General features: G+C 35.1%; 2 protein-coding genes across 2 annotated transcripts; both read right to left on the reverse strand.

Moving 5' to 3' along the window:
* Positions 1 to 247: 247 nt before the first annotated feature.
* On the reverse strand, positions 248 to 3,757 carry LOC120090432 (peptide deformylase 1B, chloroplastic). The gene is made up of 6 exons (XM_039048092.1): positions 3,297 to 3,757; positions 3,037 to 3,175; positions 2,001 to 2,193; positions 1,120 to 1,230; positions 831 to 893; positions 248 to 498 (listed from the first exon to the last, which is right to left on the reverse strand). Exons 1-6 carry the CDS (start codon positions 3,511 to 3,513, stop codon positions 397 to 399), a joined length of 825 nt encoding a protein of 274 aa, XP_038904020.1. The 5' UTR covers positions 3,514 to 3,757; the 3' UTR covers positions 248 to 396.
* A 10,091-nt stretch (positions 3,758 to 13,848) lies between these two features.
* LOC120090431 (cyclin-dependent kinase C-2-like) lies at positions 13,849 to 21,836 on the reverse strand. The gene is made up of 14 exons (XM_039048091.1): positions 21,528 to 21,836; positions 21,341 to 21,446; positions 20,483 to 20,612; positions 19,230 to 19,311; positions 18,858 to 18,948; positions 18,738 to 18,767; positions 18,464 to 18,573; positions 18,302 to 18,374; positions 18,094 to 18,214; positions 17,845 to 17,962; positions 16,679 to 16,818; positions 16,527 to 16,584; positions 15,277 to 15,347; positions 13,849 to 15,183 (listed from the first exon to the last, which is right to left on the reverse strand). The coding sequence occupies exons 3-14, from the start codon at positions 20,590 to 20,592 to the stop codon at positions 14,634 to 14,636; spliced, it is 1,554 nt and encodes a 517-aa protein (XP_038904019.1). The 5' UTR covers positions 20,593 to 20,612; positions 21,341 to 21,446; positions 21,528 to 21,836; the 3' UTR covers positions 13,849 to 14,633.
* Positions 21,837 to 22,547: the final 711 nt, after the last annotated feature.

The following is a 22,547-nucleotide window of genomic DNA, read 5'->3' on the forward strand; positions in this document are numbered from 1 at the left end:
TTTTGAAAGCTTCATGACCATCGGAATCCTTAGGTAAAACCTGGGAAAATTAGAAGGATATTGTCTTTTTAGAAACTATTTAGGAAAATATTATTGTTTTCAAACTATTTGTAAAAATATTATTTTTTTTTTTATAAATAAGTCGAGGGTTCAAAATTCGACTTAGATAAGTCGAATTTTGAACCCTCGACCTTCCTTTCATTACGTCGAACTTTGAACCCTCGACCTTGTCTTTCCTAACCTGCCATTACATGAAAAAAATTTGACGTACCAATTTACGATGTTGATTTGAATCACATGGTTCAAGGATATGAAAACCACGAAACTACCAAAATCAAATTTCTTTGTATCATACAATTCACAAAATTTATTAGCATTTATATTCATAATCTATGATCATGATTTTCCGAAACCAGCAGCAACCTTCCTTGTTCTAAAGTTCTCTATTCTTTCAGGACTTGGTAATCCAGTTTTATCTTCGTACTTCTTTTCTAGGGCCTGCATCAATAGTAAATAAAGAACACCTTTAGCTCAATTCATTTTCAATCTGGAAAAAGCACTTTTCAAATTTTATTTTTGAAGTTTATTAAAATTGTGATCGAGTGACTTGTAAAGAAAAGTGTCATTCTACTTCTAAAACGACAAGATAAGAGTACTAGTTAGGGGTATATAGGTAAGATTAGTATGATATTAGTAAGGGTAGAGTAGTAATTAGCTAGGAGTGTTTTGGTTATTAATAGAGGATGCTAGAAACCTTGCCACTCCCTATTGTTCAAGGACGTTTCTTTGGATCAGAAAGAAGATGAAACAATGGGCAGGGGTTCACTCACCTGCAGCTGAGGGCGAATGGTATCAAGTACTTCATCCGTCATTCTGTCAAAAAACAAAATTCCCTGCAAATTTAACGGTGCTCTTAGAAAAAGAAAAATGTGAGCTAACCCAACTGCTTAGTGGATATTATCACAGGATTCACACCAACATAATCATGCACTGCTAGAATGCCACTTGAGCAATGTTGCTTAAAACAGAGTTATGAGGAAGAATGTGTGTGACACGGTTACATTAAACATTGTGAAAGGGAATGTTATAATAACTGAAATCTTGTACTAATCAATGGACCTGTAAATGGTCAAATTCATGCTGGAAAACTCTTGCAGGAAGCCCTGACAAGTTGAACATGAACCTTGTACCACTAATGTCTCGTGCATCAATCTTAACTGATTCTGGTCTCTGCAATTTCCAAAGAATGAAGTAGCCTCATCACAATCACAACTCAAAGAATAAAGAAAAGAATTTGGTAGCTATAAAGTGTATGGTCCTTAAAAGCAAGCATTGTTTCGCAACTAGAGAAACAGTATTAAAATTTCAATTCCAAAAAAGCATTTGAAGAACAGCTAATTGACCAGTATTAAATACAGGTTAAAGTATAAGTTTAGTTTGTAAAGTTTCAAGGTTGTGTCTAATAGGTTCTTGAACTTTAAAAATATCTAATATATCTCTAAATTTTCAATTGTGTATAAGTCAAACTTTCAATCTTTGTCTAATAGGTCTCTCAACCTTCAATCATGCATAGAAAAAGTCTCTGACCTATTGGACAATTTTTAGAACACCTCAGCATATAAGCCACAAATTGAATTTTCTATCTAATAAAGCTGGCCTATTAGTTCTGCGTTTGAGAGGCATGTGAATTATTATAAATGTCTACGAAATCTATTCGACACAATTAAAAGTTCAGAGACAAACACTTCCGAAGTTCAATGACCTATTAGAAAGACACTTTTTAAAGTTACTAAAGGAGAACATGTTGTAAGTTTTAGACGGAGGAAGCAGTAAAAGAGAATTTAAGCCAAATACTCAGCAAATTGGAATTTAAATTAGCCAAGAGAACGTTATATCAGGGTGGGGTCAGAAAAAGATACTCGGCACCATCCTTAATAAGCATTAAACTAGAAAGAGTAGGCTCTGGGCAGTGAGAGATAAGAGCCAATATACAACAATACCTCTACATCAGCATATATCATTGGGAAGGATAAGCAACCTTCATTAAAGAGTACAGTTTTCTTGGAATATCTGTAAACTCTAGGGTTCACAAGAACAATTTCCTCCCCTTCACCACGTTCACCGACTGGATTAAATACCATTAGTTGAACATTAACTCCCACTTGAGGTGCTGAGAGCCCAATACCATCAGTTCTGTGGACAATGAAGCCAACAAGTATTGTTCACTATCCTGTAAATAACAATGTAATAATGGCGCTAACTCAGAAATCATGATTCATGCATGGTAAAAGCTTTTCATAGATCACCCAGTAAGAACAGATTCAGCTAACAATAAAAGATCATGGTAAAATTATTGAAAAAGATTGAACATGTTTTTGCCTGTTAGCTTATAAAATGTTAGAGAGTGATTTTTCTTTTCTTTTATTTGTGAGTGTCTAGGCGCACCTCAACTAATCTCACGAGTCAACCTGCTTGACCCTACAGTAGAGTATAAATCCTAGGTAGTTGACAACCATTTGAGAGTGATTTTGAACAATACTTGGTCATGTCATTCTAACCAATGTGGGACAAAGGCATCCCATACTACTTGGTTCCTAACACAAACATGTTTTGAATCATTCAAAATCAATTTTAGTTGTATGAAAATGGTGTTTAAAAGTGTAAACCTAAACATTCAATGACCATAAAAAAATCACTTGCAAAACAGATCATCTTTACTATAATCACTATTTACAAAATCACTCCAAAATATGTCCCAAGTCTTTTGGTTTAAAAATAGTCTAACATGGTCTTAGTAGTAGTTTCTGTGTTCATATCTTGTAAATGTGTCGGTAGTCTACTGGTTGGATTTCGTGCTAATTTTGAAGCTCACAAGTGAAGGAGAAGAGTGTTAGGAACAATTTTAGAACTTTTATCCTTAAACTGAAGATTTCATCATTCTTTCATGAAATGATAAAAGTACAGACACTCAACTACCTGAGGCAATGAAGATGAAAGAAGAAGAAATTGGAACAAAAAAATAATTCAGAAACTTACTTATACATTACATCAAACATTTCGCGCACTAACTTCTTCAGATTATCATCAAAGGAATCAATACGCTTATTCTTTGCTCTAAGTATTTTGTCCGGATATTCCACAATTTTGAGCGGAGCCTCAAATTCAAGATCAACAGCTAAAAAACCACAATCTTATTAGCTAAATTAAATAAACCTATGTGAAAAAAATTGAAGAAATGACAATAGAAAAGAGATAGCACTACAAGTTGCAAAACGAAAATTGAAGTTTGAGCTTACACTTGGCTACATCGTCTTCTTTGGCAGAGAAGCCTCGCTTGGCCTGTGCGTAAACTACAGTCGACGGAGGCCTGAATTTACTCCAATGGGAGAAGAACTTGCCGGTTAAGGGAAAACCGCTCAGCCGGCGGAAAACAGCGGGAAGAGACAACCGGCGGGATACAGTAGGAAGAAGAGCGTGTTGGAGAGAAAGGTGTAATCGGGTAGTGTACTCCATGGCGGCCGTAGGAAATTGGCCGGAACGGCCGCGGACGGTGGACCGGTGAGGAGCAAACCTGAGCCAAGGGAGGCGTACTGTTGAATAACGATCTCACAAACTTTCGTGAAGGAGAAGGCTGTGGCTGAAAGTTGTGCCGTAATGTGTAATTTTGCTGAAGATTAGAGAAACAAATTGGAATTATTTTAGGGGTTTAATTGCAAAAGCAAGAAAATAATGAGACGAAAATGGAAAACCAAGATAAAAGAAAAGGGGCTGCCGCTAATGAATATAACGCCCAAATGAAATTTGTCTTGCTTTTTTAAAATGAGATTTTTTTTGACCATTGACACTCTATGACTTTAAATTCGGATAAAATTACTCAAATGAATTTGCACAGGTAGAAAAGCTTGTCTTATTTGAAGGAATCGAATTTTCGTAGAAGAGTGTGAATGCCTTGCATTTAGAAATCTGATTTTTAAAGAAACAAAAATAATAAAATAAAACATGTAATTTTAGGATAAACGTTCAAAGAAAACATAGGCATGCTTGAAAAAGTAAGAATAGGAGAAATCACAACTTACCTTTGTTGATTCCTCTAGTTTTATTCTTCCACCGTTGTCAATAATCTCGAACTTCTCCAACGTAGAAGGACACTACCAACAAGATTACCTTGCTATTCTCTAGTATTCAAAGAACTTGAAAGAAGTCTCCAAAAACTTTGAGGAGAAAAGATCGAGAATTCTTGAGAGAAGTAAGAGAGAAGGTAAAGGCTAGTTTTTTGTGTGATATAAAAAAAATTACCTAAAATGACTATAAGAATGTATTTATATGGAGAAAGATTAACCTCTTCTAAAAAATTTTCTTTTATGCCCTTAGTACTAATTAATTAAATAATCCTTATTTAATTAATTGACACATTAATTAAATAACCATATATTAAATCCTATTTAATACACATTTAATTAATTATCATAAATATCATATATTTATGCTAACATCTGATCTCCATTATTTCTTAATCAATTAATTAACAATTAATTAAGTAATTAAGTAATTATATTAAATTATATTTAATATGAAGTTAATTACACATATTTATATGTATACATTTTTTTATGAATCTAATTCATATGTATCCAATATTTGAATCTTATTCAAATATATCTCACTTACATACTTTGGATTATAGATCATATCTATAATTAACCATTATATATTAATCTCATTAATATAAAATTCCCTCATTTGATTTGAACAATTCAAATCATTCCTCGTTACTATCCTTTGTAAGCTAGTAAAGGGACCTTATGGACCTACATATTAGAAACATGAATGATATGAGATCAATCGATTAAACTCCTTTAATCCAATTAATCAATATTCATTTAACTACCGATCACTCCACGGATAGTGCACTCTTCAATATATTTCTGTGTCCATGGATATAACCACTCAATAGAGCGATGACCCTTCACAAATGCTCATAACTACAATTGAGTCAAAATATCGTTTTGCCCCTGTAGTTACATTTAACTTCTTAAGTACCACTGATTCCTCTAATTAACAAACAATTTATGCTCCAGTTATAAACTAACACCTCTCGAATCAATGAGAGGCTGAGGTCTCATTGTTCAAGACCCAGAACCAGCTATTAAAGGAGCAATTTATCTACTTTCCCAAGAGATGAGAAGGAGTGAATTCCCTCTTGTGTAGTTATGTTCCCAACTCCTTAATCAAACAAATTCCCAAAATGGTAGCTTATTGAGGCGACTATCATGGCCATGAAGGGAACTTGACATGAGGAGATCCTTGAGTGGAAGCGGATTGTCCAAATTCTATTAATTATTGAATACAAAATTTACAGTAAACATACAAGAGATGTGCATTTAACATTAAATTACAGCATGCTTTAAACAAGAAACAAGTAAGAGATATTACCTTTGAAGAACCTTTCTTCACGAATCCCTCGAATAATCACGAACGAAACTCCTTCCTCACGGATCTCCTTCTTCTCGCATGGACACTACCAGTTGAGAACCCTCTATATTCTCTTTTGGGATAAAAAGATTCAAACATGAATTGTGGGCTTTACTTGAATCCTTGGTAGAGGGAAGGAGAAGGAGAGGATGAGATTTTTCTTAGAGAACTCTTCTCTTAAACCGAGAACACTGGAAGGAGATGATCTCTCTACAACCAATTTGAAAAACACATTAGTTATCTTGAGAGAATGTGGGAGGGTATTATAACTCCTTCCCTTTTATTAATTTCAAATAAATTGATAAAATGGAATATATAATAACTACTTTATTATATATACACTATATGTTATATCAAATATAATATATAGCCTATAGTTTTATATTGCATCAAATACAACATAAACTACCAATTTTATTCTCTTTTAACTATACGTGACATTTAATATAAATCTCATTTATATTAAATCTATTTATATGAATCTCATCCATATAAATGATATTTGGATCATATCCAAATATTTTATTCTTCTCAATATAAATCATATTTATATTTAATTACATGAATCTCATTCATATAATTGGTATTTGAATCATATTCAAATTTCTCTCATAATATATTAAATACATTATAATTAATTTATCATATATAATTAATACTCTCAATTAATTTAAACACTTCAAATTAATCCAAATATTAAATCCTTGTAGATATATTTTCGTGTTCATTGGATATAATCAATCAACAGTGCGATGACCCTTCACAAAGACCCTTCACAAATTGCTCATAAGTACAGTTGGGCCAAAATACCATTTTGCCCTATAGTTACATCTAACTTGTACCACTGATTCCTCTAATGAATAATAAGTCATAATCCCACTATGACCAAGTCCCAGGAGAGGGTGTGGCCATTATATTCAAGACTTGGAATCGCCTTTAACGGAATAATTTATCTATTTGCCCTTGTTGGGATTGATGCCCTAAATCTTGTAGGGTCTTGTAGTTTGTAAACACTGTATAAACAAACACTTTGTGATTTATGCTATATGATATTTTATTCACTTCAGTCTATGAAATATTTGATATTTTAGTTGCATTAACCACAAACCAATAAACTAAGATCCATGATTATCGTTGTAACTTAAAACATGTATGTGGAGACATACAAGTGGATCGTGTTTTAAGTGATAACCTAAATGGTCTGTAAGTATATGGATAAGGAGGGATACCTTATCCTAGTGACACTACGAGTATGATCCGGTTTGTAGGTGTTACAAATGTTGTAAAGTGCTACAAATAATCTGATTTCGATCATTCATGTATTAGACATGCGAGCAAGGATATTCTATACAAAGGAGTTTGTATAAGACCGGACCATAAAATGTTTAGTCTCGTTATATATCTCGTTCATAATTGAGACTTTCATTTTACTAGGATGACCATAGGTAACATAACCTTAATCCTAAGTTAGTTGTGAACTCCTACCTATGAGGGCGGTCTTTTGATTTGCATGGGTGAGAGTGGCCAGATCGCCGACTCAACAAGCCTACCATTTTGGGGATTCATTTGATTGGGAAGTTGGGAACTCAACTACACAAAATGAAATTTACTCCTTCCCCGAAGCAGGGGTAAGTAGATAAATTACTCCCTTAAGGGCTAATTTCGGGGCTTGAACAATGTGACGCCACACCCTCTCCTGGCTCGAGAGGGGTTTAGTCATAGTGGGACTATAATCTATTGTTCATTAGAGGAATCAATGGTACTTAGATGTAACTATAGGGGCAAAACGATAATTTGGCCAAGTTGTACTTATGAGCGATTTGTGAAGGGTCATCGTACTATTGATTGGTTATATCCAATTGTCACATAAATATATCTGTAGTGTGAAGAGTGCAGTTGTCAGTCTTTAGTGGAATGCCTGGCAGTTAACGGATGGTGGATAATGTGATTAAAGAGTTTCAGTTATTCACGTACCGTTAGAGCTTCAAGCTATAGGTCCATAAGGTTCCCTTAGTAGCTCAATGTATTCAAGTTGATAATCAGTTTTTGGATTAGTTTGAAATGTTCAAATTAATAAAAGGAAATTTGATTATATATATGATATAATTAAATTAATTCAATTATATATGATACAATTGATATAATGTATTTGATACATTATTGTTTGATTAGAGGAACTAATATTTGAATATGATTCAAATATAATTTCCATGAATTAGATTCATAGTCATTAAATTTAATATAAATCAATAAATATGATTTATATTAAATGCCATAAAAAGAGAAAAAGAACTATGGTTTATGTATTGTATATGATGCAATATTAAAACTATAGGTTATAAATATAATATGATAAGTTAGTTATTGTATTTTTTATAATTTATTAATTATATGATAATGAAATTTTTTTTCCTCCAATAACTACCTTTAGTGGGTGGTTACACGATTTTTTGGCAAATTGAGATAAAAGAAAATTTGATTTCAAAATCTCAAAAAACTGAGATTACTAACTATCGAGTGACTATACGATGGCATCGAGTTTACTATACGATAGTGCTCTTAACTAAACGATCGAGCATTGATGCTATACGATAGACTTCCATCTTCTACACGATAATGTTGCCCATTACTCGATCATCTCCTCTTCCTCTCTAAAACCTTCCCTCAAACCAATATAAGCCAGAGCTCACAACTCCTGGATTCTCACACCGAGAATACCAAGAAAATCTCATGGTTGTGTCTGATTGTTCGAGGATCGAGTTATTACTCATTGGTGTTTGAGGGAGTTCGAGTTGCTCGTTGCATTCGAGTTTGATCGAGGGATACACTTGAAGAAAGGTTCTTCAAAGTTATTGTTTTCTTGATCCTTGTATTTAATTCAAAGCATGTTGTAATTTATGATTAATGCATAATATGTTTAGTATGACTGTGAATGTATGTGTTCTTTCACAATGGAGTTTGAATGATCCACTTTCGTTCATAGGTTCTCTGTAATTAGAGTTCCTTCGGCCCCTGCATCGGGGAAGGAGTAAATTTTGTCTTATGTAGCTGAGTTCCCAGCTCTCCAGTTAGACGATTCCCCAAAATGATAGGCTTGTTGAGTTGGCAATCTAGCCACTCTCATCCATACAAATCAAAGGACCACCTTCATGATCAGAAATTCATAACTCACTCAGGATTCAGGTCATGTCACCTATGATCATCCTAGTGAAATGTAAGTCTCTATTATTAACGATGTTATATAAAGAGACTAATTATTTCGTGGTCCGGTCTTATATAAACTCTTTGTATAGGATACATCTACTCGCATGTCTCCATATGAATGATCATTATGAGATCATTTGTAGCACTTTACAACATTTGTAACACCTACAAAGCGGGCCGTATCCGTAGTGTCACTAGGATAAGGTACCCAGCTTTATCCATCTATTACAGACCATTTATGTTATTGTTTAAACAAGATCCACTTGTATGTCTCTACATACTTGTTCAAATTACATGAAATAACCTCGGATCTTAGTTTATTGGATTGAGTATATGCTTATTTTATTAGATTAATGGTGTGTAGTAAATGTTAACAATAAAATAACATTTATTTTATTGGATTTAGTATATGCTTATAAAATAACATTTATTTTATTAACAATAATATGTTTATATAGAGTTTACAAACTACGAGATTACAAGGAGATTTAGGACACCGTTCCCAACAGCCACTCTTACCCATATAGATCAAAGGACTGTCGTCATAAATAGGAGTTCATAACTCACTCAAAATTAAGGTCAAGTCTCAATGGTCATCCTAGTGAAATATTAGTTTTTTCAAGTAACGGTGTTATAAAGAAAAACTAATTATTTCGCGGTCCGGTCTATGTATAAACTCATTTATACTGGATACACCCACTGACATGTCTTTACATGAACAATATGATTCATATTTTTTTTTTATAACACTTACATCTCATGTAACAATTACAAAGTAGGTCGTATCGCAGTCTTACCAAGATAAGACACCCAACCTTCATCCATTTACTACAGACCTTTTAGGTTATTACTTGAACGTGAACCACCTGTATGTAAACCACATATTGTTTAAGTGACATCATATAACCTTGGATCTTAGTTTTTTGAATTGAATTAATGTGGTCTAAATGTCAAATACCTCTAATTTTATTAGATAAATAATTTGTGTTAACAAAAACAACAAACCACTATATATACTAGATTTAGGACACCAATCCCAACGTTGTTCTCTTGCTTCCTTTTCGCTCTTGCTATCATGCTCTCTTCTCTCTCAATGTATTTATGTGAACCCTTAAACTTTTTTTACTAGCTAATTATGTTGAAGTCCTCTTAATTATGTATTTAAGCTCTTGTAATATGTATTTATAATATTGTATTAGTAACAATGTATGGAAGGCCTAATGTATATGTATGTAGGATTGAATGAGGGAAAATATGCTAAGTATGGAATGTCAAGTACTCAGGTGAAGTAGAAAGAAGTTAGCACTTAGAGGAAAGTCGAGAATTTTATGCGTTGGAGCTATGACACGCCATGCGACCTGTTTTTTTAAACTATGCGGCCAAAAGTCCAAGAAGAGGACATTATGGCTAAGAATAGCTATGTGGTATGTGGAAGGCCATGGAAAAGGTAAGATGGCTCTTGGATGAGGAGGAATAGAACAACTTCGAATACAAATGTTGAGGGCTGAGTTGGAAAAGGAGATGGTTGCGGACCAATGCATCGAAGGTGTCGATCAAAAGATGTGGCAATGGTTAGAAGTATGTGATGACCAAGAAAGGGCTTAAGTGGTTGTAAGTCCATGCGATGGAGTTAAGTTGGAGAGTTCAACTTAATCAACCAATGAGTGGGCTAGATGGCAGTCTTAGGAATGTTAATTGAGGATTAAGATGCCATGTGGCATTTAATTAAGTTAGCTGACTCATGCAAATCCACATATAAATAGAAGTTGAAAAGGGAAATGTTTTGCCAAAATTTTCCTATGCTTAAGAGAAAGGGTTGCTACCATCTGAAGCTCAGAAAGAGTTAAAGAACTCTCGGGCAAGTTTGAGAGAGTTGGGGATTTCCAACCGATCTAAAGGAATTTGATGCTCAAATTCTAAGGTAAGATAGTTAAGATGTCTGTGAGCGAATTCATTAAAGGGAATCTAATTAGTTAATGGCTGCAATTAGAACTATGGAACCTGGAAGATTGAAATCTGAAATCTGAAATGATATTGTGGATGAATAAGCAAGTAGCTGCACATGGAAAACAAACAAGCAGCTGACCAGCCGATGATATGCGTTGATGCATGTAAGTATTAACAAAGTATTCACAGTTAAGGTGCGTTGAATGCATCACAGAGTAGACGCTCATCACATAGGCTAAGAGGGGTGTTCCAGTGCCTACCCGAGCATCGTGAGAGAGGGTTGCCATTTTTCGGCTAAGTTATAAGGTAAAATGACTAGGTGTAGTTGATGCGATGAGATGGGTTAGATACGATGAACTTAGTCACGATGCGATGAAGTTAAGTTTATGCGCTAAGCTCAAAAGGAAGCTAATTATACTAACCAAGGGACCTTTCCTTATTTCAGGGCTGACTTACAGACCCTTGGATAAATAGCTTAAGACAGTGAGCGACAATTTTTTATAAATGTTTTCTAATGACCATTTCTGCATATGATTTCCAACGCATAATCGATTCAACATGCAGTTTTAAAACCATGATTTCTATGACGAATGCTTTACTCATTATTGGATGCATGACCCATGTTTTCAAATAAATGGAATTTCATATGTGAGTTTAGCATGTGATTTCAGTAAGTTTATGCCTATGATTTATACTTAATATTTCCAAGGTACTATGCAATGACATGAAATTTATGAAGTATGGTTAACTTACATGAGTATTTTGTTATTACATTTTAATATGTTTTAAATGTTTAAATCCCTTGTATAAATCCTACTCCAATGTTGGTACCAAAGGCATGGTAAGGTACCCAAATTTCAATTACACTAGGAATCCTCGACACCGAAGGTATGGTAAGGTGGTCAGGACCAAATCCAGCTCTATGTACATGTATAACCCATATTATCGACGTTAATGAGAGTCAAGCAAAATGACTCTCTCTCAACTAAGGTTATGAAGGGTTGAGCAAAATGACTCTCCAATATGCTCAGAAAGAGGAGTAGAGGTGGTTTACAGGTTAATAATGAGCTCCAATTTAGGGTTTAATATATGATATGCTTTCATGTTTCCAGTTTTAATTATAAACTTTGGAAGTGATCATGTAAATATTTTATGAGAAGTCATGTCTATGCTATTTATGTTAAAACATGCTTTATTTTAAATAGTCACTCATTGAGCATTTTAAGCTCATACTTTTAAATGCTTTATCTCCCCAAGTAGCGGTCGACGTCTCGAAGTTGAGTAGATTTACCAATCAATCTCTATCAAAATTCTTCAATAATTTGAAGTTTATGTGGTTTACTTGTCATGTTTTAAATCCTAATTTTATATGCACACGTCTTGGGTTTCGAGGTAGAATTTTGGAGTCAAAAGTCGTATTTATAAATATTTGATATTTGGATGACTATAATATAATGGATATATTCTGAATGGTAGCACTGTGTAGTTAAATGATATATGAGAGTATGTATGTAATTATTATAGGATTTTCAATTGCTATTAGGTCAACAGGTGCTAGGAATACAGGTTCATTAGTACAGGTTGGATAATAGTTGCCATAAGAGAGTTGTCAACTGATGTCTTCACATCCCTTCTCAGGTTAAGAGGGCAATTTGGGAGGGGTTGACAGTTTGGCTCACAAACATGAGTTGAGTTGATATAATATACTAACTCAATGTTTGGCCCACCAACTTTAAATGTTGGTGGAGTTGGGTTGGTATATTTCATCAACTCACTACAACTCTCCGTTCTTCTAATATTTTCAATGACTCCACCCATTTTCCATTACTACTCTCCGGAAACCAACTTTAGGCTTCGACAACCACTTCTAATGACAACTTTAGTAACCAACTCCAACAACTAATTTTTGACTTTGACAATCACCTCCAATGACAACTCTGACGACCAATTTTGGGCTCCGGCCAACAACCACCTCCGAAAACAAACTTCGATGACCAACTCTGACAACCACCTTTGTAGTCTGACTACAAACTCCAACGAAAATCACTTTCGATGATCAAATATTAGAAATTTAATCTATATCAAATATGTAAAACAACATTTAATTTATTAATTATAACAAAGAGAGAAAAATTGACATACCTTTAGAACCTATCTTTACGAGGAAAACGATAGAAGCTCATGCTGATAACGTGTTGTAAACTTGAGGAGCACAACAGGAACACGGATACCAATAAAATATAATATTAAAATTAATATAATATACTATAATAATAAAATAAATAAATATTAAAATAAATTAAACATAATATATAAATATATGAAATTAAAAAAAAGTAAATAAAATAAAAAAAGATGGATTTCTCCACTTTCTCCAATCTTTTTGGATTTTGCCTAACGTGTGTATTTCAAAATCCACCAAATGCCACTATTTATAGACAATTTGGCTCTACTGGAAACCTTTCTTGTCAGCTACCAATTTGATCTTTGATTTGACTTCTACTACCTATGCATCATGTCACCTTCTCTTTCTTCTATTGCATGAGTCTGTGCATCTCCAGTTATGCGATTTCAATATTGACGTCAGGAATTTCCTCCGCGATGAATTGTTGATCGCATGATAGGATTTTTGTATTTCAAAAAGGATAATTTCATAACTTTTAAGAGTTATGAGATAATATACACATGAAATCATGAATTTCTTACCAATTATGTCGCATTATCCATGAGTGTTCGGACAAACTTTGAATATTCATGAGCATCCGAACCAATTTACATACACTTGGACTAATCTCATGAGACAACCTGTCTGACGCTGCTTGATTAAAGAAGGGATAAAACAGTAAAAGTAGAATTATTTTCTTACCTCATTCATAAAACTCTTGCAACAGACCAAAGCTCTGACTTGCTGATCCAGATACAAAATCCATGACGTTTATACACTGTTCACTACAATCACGGGTCACTGCTGATGAGTGATGAGATATATAAGCATCAATATACGAATCCATCGTTTCTTTATACACCCCAGTCTATAATAAAGCTTGATAGTTTGTAAGCTTGAGAGCCTTGAAGCCACTAGCGACCCCAAGAAAAACCACCAACCCAGTTACAATAAAAGAGCTAGAACTGAGATGTAGATCTAGGTAGAATAGAGAGAGAAACATTAATTTCACGAGTATAGAAACAAAGATATCCAAGAGCAACTAATGAGTTGTGGTCGAGTTGAGAAGTCTGAAGGGCCACATTATATATTATGAAGAATCTCAAGCCATATTGGATCAAGATCAACAATAGAAATTAGGTTTCCTTTGATCCAAAGCCTTCCACGAAACTTTATAAACCTGTTCCTTGAAAAGCTAAACTACAGACTTGTTTCAAGAATTAAACTTGACCTGACATAAGCACCCGACTACTTTAAGAACTTATAGAACAGTATTAATTCTCTAAGAAATAGTGAATTACTTGCGTTCGCTGAGCACTAATTTAACAAACAGGCCCAGTAAAAAACTAAAAGCTTACAGGACAACAAAACAGTTCCACTTTTGTTGCATAACAGGGAGCAATTCATTACAGAGGAACGATCTGAGGAAGCTCGGTCTGATTTGGCAGGAAGAAAATTTGCAATCATATCAAGTAATGCTTCCTGACCACCTCTCATATCAAGCTGCAAAAAACACGTCTCATTTCCTTCAGCCTTCAGGAACAAAGAATATTTTGCAGACGATATGCTTGTGGTACCTTCTCACAGAAAGCCCTGTTTCTAAGTTGCTTTGATAAAACAACGCAAAGAAAAATTACAGGAAAAGCTGTACCACCGTGCATACACTAATTTTGCGAAGCTTAAAAGCACCCACGCCTTTCCACTGACCATTGTACGATAATTAAACTGACCAATCATTTTTGACAGGATTAGTGATAATAAGGTGGTACAAGCTGAAAACGCTATGTTATGTCTGATCAATTACGTACTTTTTGAAGAGGCAAATGCACGTTACAGCTATATTCTGTCACTGTTGCCACCCATATTGCTGGTTTCTGTTTCCACCCATCACATTGGAGCCACGGCCAGTACCAGAACTACCAGCATATGGACCATTCTGTGGGTAACTTGAAGCTCCCACACCATAACCACCACCTCCAGCCCCACCTCGGGGACCAGCACCAGAAATGTTACCAGATCCATATGGTGCACCTCGTCCTTGAGTATATTGTGTGTTGCCATAACCACCCACACCTTGACCACCACGACTCGGGTGGTTGTATCCAGAAGAAGGATTTCCACCTGAGGGATACCTACCAGGACCTGGGGGTCCACGAGGCTTCCCCCCAAAATGATGGCTAGGCCCTGCGGCAATTGGAGGTTGAGACCCATGAATAGGCTGGTTAGCTACTGGTCGCATCTGCGCATGAGCTTGCCCCGACTGCTGAATAGGTGGAAGACGTCCACCATGCTGTGCGTGTTGTAACTTCTGTCGCTTTGCAGTTTCTTCATGGTGTCGTTGCTGTTGACGCTTCTTCTTTGTCTGGAACTCGTGCGATGCTTCATACTTGGGTAAACTGGATATGATTGGAAGACTTTTAAAAATATATTGAAAATTAAATGGAACTGATGTCACATCAAATAGAGAAGTAAAATAAATAAAAGTTTACCTCTTAGGGTCGCAAGGTAATGGATCTGTCCAAAAATACTCTGCATCTAGGGCATCCTTCGCAGCAATTCTCTACATTTAATGTGAAGAGGAAGAACACGAGTCTGAATGCAGCTTAAGAATCCAGAATATGGGTTAAGTAAATACTAGATACGAGGGTATATTTGAATTACCGTTTCCAAACCCCCAAAATGGAACATACTGGGACATTTTTAGTTGAATATAATGTAATCTCTGGATCTTTACCCAAATGGATATTTTTATCCCCCATGAAAATAAAAAGGTTTTGGGTATAAGTTAATCGATTACCACTGATAAAAACATAGAAAATCATAGTTACTCACACTTGAATGTTTCATGTTTTGTCCCTTCGAGGACATCCAATAAAATTAAATGTTTCATGTTTTATTTCCCATTCAATCTAAAAATGCATATTTCTATCCACATGGCATGAGAGTTACATTACCTCCATTTTTTCCCTCTGAGGCCGGCACCACAATCATACTGAACTTCTTATTCTAGTTATTCTTTTGTCAACGCAAGGGCCAAATAACCATGCGCAATCATTAGTTCCACCCAACATCCCACAAATTCATGGTGCCTTAGCCCCAAAACCCAACAATTCACGTTGCAACTAGGATTTTATTTTATTTTTTAATTTTCTCACGTCAAAATTTTTCTTCTCCTCGACCCCGTCCCAACTTCTTTTCCAACTTTTAATATATATATAGATAGACAGACAAATAGATAGATAAGAAACCCTCAATTTAAATTTTGATAAAATATAATTTTGGTTTTAGTAGGAAGTTCAGTAATTTTCTATTTAATACAAATTAGGAATTAACTATTTAAATGAAGATTTTTCAAAATAATTTATTTTATTTTATTTAATTAAGATTATAATAATAGTAATAAAAAAAATTCCCATGGGAAATCAGATTCCACAAAATTAAACAGAAAATTTTGCAAGCCAGAGAATTAAATGAGGGCAGGGATGAGGATGGGGACGGAAAATTCATCCCCATCATGGACATCCCTACAAGCAGTAGTCGCCAGGCTGATCCTAGCTACACCCCCACGGCCCAACCATGCAACCATGGAGGGCGATGCAGGATGACATACTAAATCGTAAGAGCATGTTTTGCATTTATGATTTATTCCAAACATATAATGAGCTGAAAGGCATTCAATATCTAGACAAAAAAGAAAGATTTTTTTCTGACAAGAAATGCAGATAGATCAAAGCGATACCTGAGAAGGATCAAGAGTGAGCATCTTCTCCAACAATTCTAAAGCATGACGATCAAAACTACATATGAAATATATATTAAAGACATGAAAATAAAAGGCTGCTGATAAGAACTGCAGTGGACCAAAAGAAGGTAAAGACCAGCGGAACTTACTGCCTGAAAACTTCTCTAAGACGTCTCTTCATCGGCCTTGTGGGTTTCAAATTGTTGTACCAAGGGATTTTTGAAACCCCAGGCCAATTGACCTCATCTGGAGCACCACATAGCTCAAAGATCTTATTCAATTGCTCCGGCTACAATAATTTACGAAAAGGCTTCAGGATGCCTGTTCAACAAACTCATAATAAAAGGCTTTCAAGTCTAATATTTGTTTGAGCCGCATTATATTCCTACGAGCACTGATAAACAAGTTTAAGTACCAGAAGTTTTTTTCACCCATTTGGATGAAGAATCGATCACCAGTTTGGATTCTCCATTTCAAATTATAAACATTTCCCCTATTATATTTTGATGCACAAAATATTCATATCTCTGACCAGAAAAAAGGGGGTTGCAGATAACAATTGCTCCGGGCGAAATTTTCACAGCTTGTTAGTCACATTAATCAATGAACATAAAATCAAGAAACAAATTACTTTTGACTAAAATAAAAATCGAAAGCCCAAACTAATTAATTATATTTGCTAGTATAGATATTTGCAGTCTGATTAAAGAAACATGTGAGGTATACTAAGAATTACATGCACAAGTAAAAATGACTTTATAAATATCTCTTTCTAGTTCAAGAATTGCAGAGGTAAGGGATCAAACAGACCTTTGGAGTGATCATAGGTCTCTTATCCATTAAGCAATGGCTCATATTGGTAAATAACCTTATACATATTATTGATGTACATGATTGAATTCAAGTTGTGGAGGATCAAAATGCTTATCTTGTTTTTTCAGACACAGAGTTCAGCACTCAATAATACAATCATGAGGGCATTACAAATTTATTTAGGGATTTCGATAATACAATCATGAGGGCATTACAAATTTATTTAGGGATTTTCAACTCAGGCAGATGATACAGACACCACACCACATAAATTAATGAAAACAGGAGACCACAGATACTACAAAATCTAAAAACTAAAATATAATGGATTGCAAATCTAGTCAATTGAAGATAGTTTTGTCCAATACAAAATGAAAAAGGATAATTCATGACAAGAGACTATAGTGCAATGTGACAGTCTGAACCTGGTGTAAATATAATAGAGGTGTAAATATAGCTTCTTAAGACAATATTGCGCCCCATTTCACAGGAAAACCCCTACCTCGTCCTTGCCAGGGAATATTGGCTTCCCATGTAGAAGCTCTGCAAAAATACAACCAACAGACCACATGTCTACAGCTGGACCATATTTTGTTGACCCAAGCAGCAACTCAGGCGGTCTGTAAACTGATGATGGTCAAAACTATGTGTAATCAAGATCCTTTTATATTCATTTCACACTTCTAATAATTGAAAGAAGAGTTAGCTACATACGGGAAAAAAATGTGGATAACTGTACTAAGCAATATACCTGTACCATAAGGTAATGACGCGATTTGTTAGATTTGCATTGTGATCATTAGAAAACGACCGGGCAAGCCCAAAATCTGCAAGCTTCAGATTTCCATCATTGTCAATAAGCAAATTTGAGCCTGCAGAACAAACATAAAAACAATAAACCAAACAGCAAAAAGGAAGAAGAAAGAAGGAATATGCATGAATAATGACTTCTTAATTACCTTTTATATCCCTATGCAGTACTTGATTTACATGACAATAGTGAAGCCCTGTGAGAAGCTGCCTCATGTAGCACTGTCAAGAAAAGACACGCAACCACAATTCTCAGAGACCAAAATAGCTATTGAACAATAAAAAGGACACATGCACCGTTTTGTAAATACCTTGATTTGGGGAACTGAAAACCTCATCTCTGGACGATCAGCAAGACCTGTCAAATCATGGTCCATGTACTCGAAAACCATGTAGATGCCACCTTTATACTTGTTACCATCTGCACATCCAGACAAGCTATATAATAAGAAAAACTCATTCCATGCATTCTAAAATACAATTTAAAAAGGAAAGTTTGCAGTAATGCAACTAAATTCTACTAAAATGAAAAAGGACAATTATATGGCATTGAATGCAAATGCTACAAATGAAGACAGAACATGCCTGGCTTCCCTTGTTCATCCTGCTCAGGACCTGAAAACACACACCATAACTTACTAAAGTGTAGAAAACAAGCAAAAACCAAATAGTCACAACAAAACAAATGTAATATCAAAATGATACCTGGAGATGTCACGATCTCTTTCAACTTGATTACATTTTCATGATGGAGCTTCTTTAGAATTTTGATTTCTCGAATGGCAGTAATAGGGAACTACATGGACAAATGAACTGAATGTTACATCACATAACAAGCTTTTGGCTTAAATAGAAGTATTACACTAACATTATATTTTCCATGGCAGGTAGTGTCATACTGTAACAGAGCATATTAAGGCTCCAACTTAAATTTGAGCTATCATACAACTTTCAGAATTTCAAGTCTATAACCAGTACCGGCTACTCTGGTATTCTCAAATGATGGCAGGGTAAACTACACTGCTTACTACCCAAGTAAGCTAGATGGTGAAAAGATTGAGTGAATGAGAAACATACCCCCTCCCTCTCATTATCCATTCGTATTTTCTTCAGTGCAACAATTTCACCTGTTTTTAATTCTCTGGCCATGTAAACTTGACTGCAAGCGGAAAAGCACGTAGATACAAATTACTCCATGCATTATTGCAACTAAATTGACATTTAACTACTAACAAGAGATATACTATCCAGTGTTTTTAAATACCCAAGGCGCCTTAAGGCGCAATGGCTCTTTGGAGCCTAGGCGCAAGGCGCACAAAAAAGCGCGGGCTTTTTTTTGTGAGGCACACTATATATAAAAATATTACATTAAAAAGAGAGAGTATAATTGAAGTGGAAATATGGAAAAAAAAGGGACCCAAAACACAAGAAATTTTGCATTTAGGTTTTGTAAACTTGATCCTTTTAGTTAATAAAGAAGGAAAATCCTTAATTATTACTATGTTTTAAAAATAATTGAAAAGCCCCAAGGCGCAGGGCTTTGATCCTTGGGGCTTCACAAAAGGCGCGCGCCTAAGGCGTGCCTTATTTTGTGAGCCTCGCTTTTCCAAGGCGAGGCGCCAGACCTGCGCCTTGGGCCTAGGCGTGCCTAGGCGCGTGCCCGAGAGGGCTTTTTAAAACACTGATACTATCATCAACCTTGTGCAAGAAAGTAATTAAAATCTTTGATGTAAGGTAAGGGGAAATTCTCATATTACCACGAACATTAATCAGAAGCATGCATATAAACCGTATCAAAGTGAGCAACCTACCTTAGTAGCAACTGCAGCATGCATGGAGCATGAGCTATGACTAAAATAGTAAAGGAAGTGGACGTGGATAGGGGGACTAAAAGGAACAACATTACTATTGGTTTTTAAGTTCATGTGATCTTGGCTCATCGATGAAAAGAAACTCTTCTATTTAGAGGCAAAAAAAATTGTCCAAATATGTCGCAGCATCTTTCCCAATCCCAACAAACATTCTTCTCATTCAGAAGCATTAATTCATTGAAAATGCAATTAATGTGGAAAGAAGAAACTTTGACATGGGACACTGAGAAAAACAGGTGTTACAAACTTGAGCTTGGTTCCATATTTATGTGATAACTCAAATGTTGTTACACGTGAATTCAAATAAATTCTTGTCCACGTAAAACATAGAGGAATAGATCAGTAAAGCATATGGTTTATTAAATTGAAAAGAAATATTTTCCCAGCAAACAATAACTACTGCAGCGGATAATTAAAATAAGGTGGGGAAGGGTATACTTAAAGGCACAAATATCATACCCATAAGTGCCTTCGCCAATCTGCTCCAGTTTTTCAAAGCAATCGACGCTTCTAGATCCCCACGAAGGGGACTCATTAACATTGAGCTGCCCTGGGGCCGTTATAGCCATAGTCTTGCCTTAGGACCCTACTGCAGGATCGAATAACCAGCCATCCAAATGTAACATTAGAGCGTAGACAACAACTGATAACACAAATCGTTTCAACAAAATATTTAAAAAAAGGGAACTCCAATCCAAGCTTTATGAAGGAAAGAAAAGAGAAATCATCTGAATTGGGAATTGTGGTTAGGAACAGAGGGAGTAGCTGGAGAGCTGTAGATTAAAGACGATATGGACAGTTCCATTTTTACCAAGGTGCATTGATATTCACACTACTTACCTGTCAAGACATGAATTCATCTGACCTCTTTTCTCATAGTCTCACCAGAATGCACAAATCATACATCATACTTTTACACTTCATACTCTTAGCAACCAATCTCGACATACAACATCCTTAACATCAATAAATCACGACAAACATCTCAGCATGCTCAACATATAAAAATATATGACGATTAAAAAGTAGCATTCATATCAATTATAATTACGCACAAATAAGGCATAGAACATGCTACCGTACAAGAAACATATTCAACAAGAAGAACAAGATTTAGAGGTTAGAACTCAGTTTGGAATCCTTAATCGAAACTGAAAGGATATTGAGGGTTTCGACAGGGGTTATCAACTAATACTTTACCTAAAGCCAATCTAAAACGCCTTTACAACTTGGCTCAACAGTCCAAGACTACAAACAAGGGAGTTATGGGTGTTTGAAACCAATTCATAACACTTAGAAAGTTCGAAAGGGTGTAACCTGATTGTTACTGCCTCAATCTTGCTGAAAATAACTCCTTGCTTGAAAGTGTTCGAAGGAACCCAATCTTGCAGATCTGAAGTCGTCGGGTCGTGGGTGTTAATATCTGAGATCGATCACAGTGTAAGCCACAGAAAAAGATCGCCAAATATGGAAAATTGCACTGCTATTCAAATGGTTCAGTCACCGTCACGCCGCTATGAGCCTAAACGCGCCGGCTAGGGCCGAAACACGCTGCCGCCGCCGCGATAGATGAGGAGATGGGTCGCGAATCACCGTCGTGGGTACTGCTTCGCCACTTGCGCACGGTACGCCGGAGAAGAAGACGCGCTGTTACGGTCGCAAACCGTCGGACACTGCTGCTCCTGCGTGCTGCAACCGTCGCCGGATAAGAAACAAGAGAGAGTGTCAGAGGGAGAGCAAAATTATCTCTTTCCGGTAAAAAAAAAAAATATCCACAACTATTATTTTTTATTTTAATTAACCCTGGAGTTTAGAGTTAAAAATTCCCTTTTAATTTTGTTTTTACTGATATTGAAAACCAAATTAATTGCATTATATATGTAATTTTTCGGGTAAAATAGGAGTGAGGGGATTTGAACCATATCTTTTGATCGAGAGCACATGTTATATGTTAGTTGAACTACGTGTTATACACATCTATTTTATTCTAATATTTTAAAAGAGACACTCTAAACAAAGGGCAAGATTTCTCTATATATAAACATTTTGAAGGGAATTTATATATATATACCACATTTTAAGTATCATTTGACACAAGGAGTGTTTGGTTCCCAATGTTTCAAAATATACATTTCTAGTTCCCGAGGTTTTAATAACAATATTAAAAGGTCCCTAAAAGGGTGAGTTGAGAGGGACGGTAAGTCTTGGCATTGACGAAATTTGCCTAGGGAGTAAAGATGAAAGAACGAAAAAGAAAATTCCGAGATTGCATGTACCATCATAAAAAAAAACTAGACAAAATATCAATTAATATATACCCTAAAATTTGGAAATTGTATCCATTAAAATTATAAAATTTATATTTGTATTAATTTAAACCTTTAAATTTCATAAATATATTGATTTATACTATCATTTTTTATGTTTCATATGGATACAAATTGTTTGAGATTTGTAATGCTTTCAATTAACTCCTAAATTTTTATATCGTTGATTTTCTTTGAAAATCACACACTATTCTAAT

Source organism: Benincasa hispida, chromosome 11 (assembly GCF_009727055.1).
Source record: "Benincasa hispida cultivar B227 chromosome 11, ASM972705v1, whole genome shotgun sequence".
NCBI classification, from domain to species: Eukaryota; Viridiplantae; Streptophyta; class Magnoliopsida; order Cucurbitales; family Cucurbitaceae; genus Benincasa; species Benincasa hispida.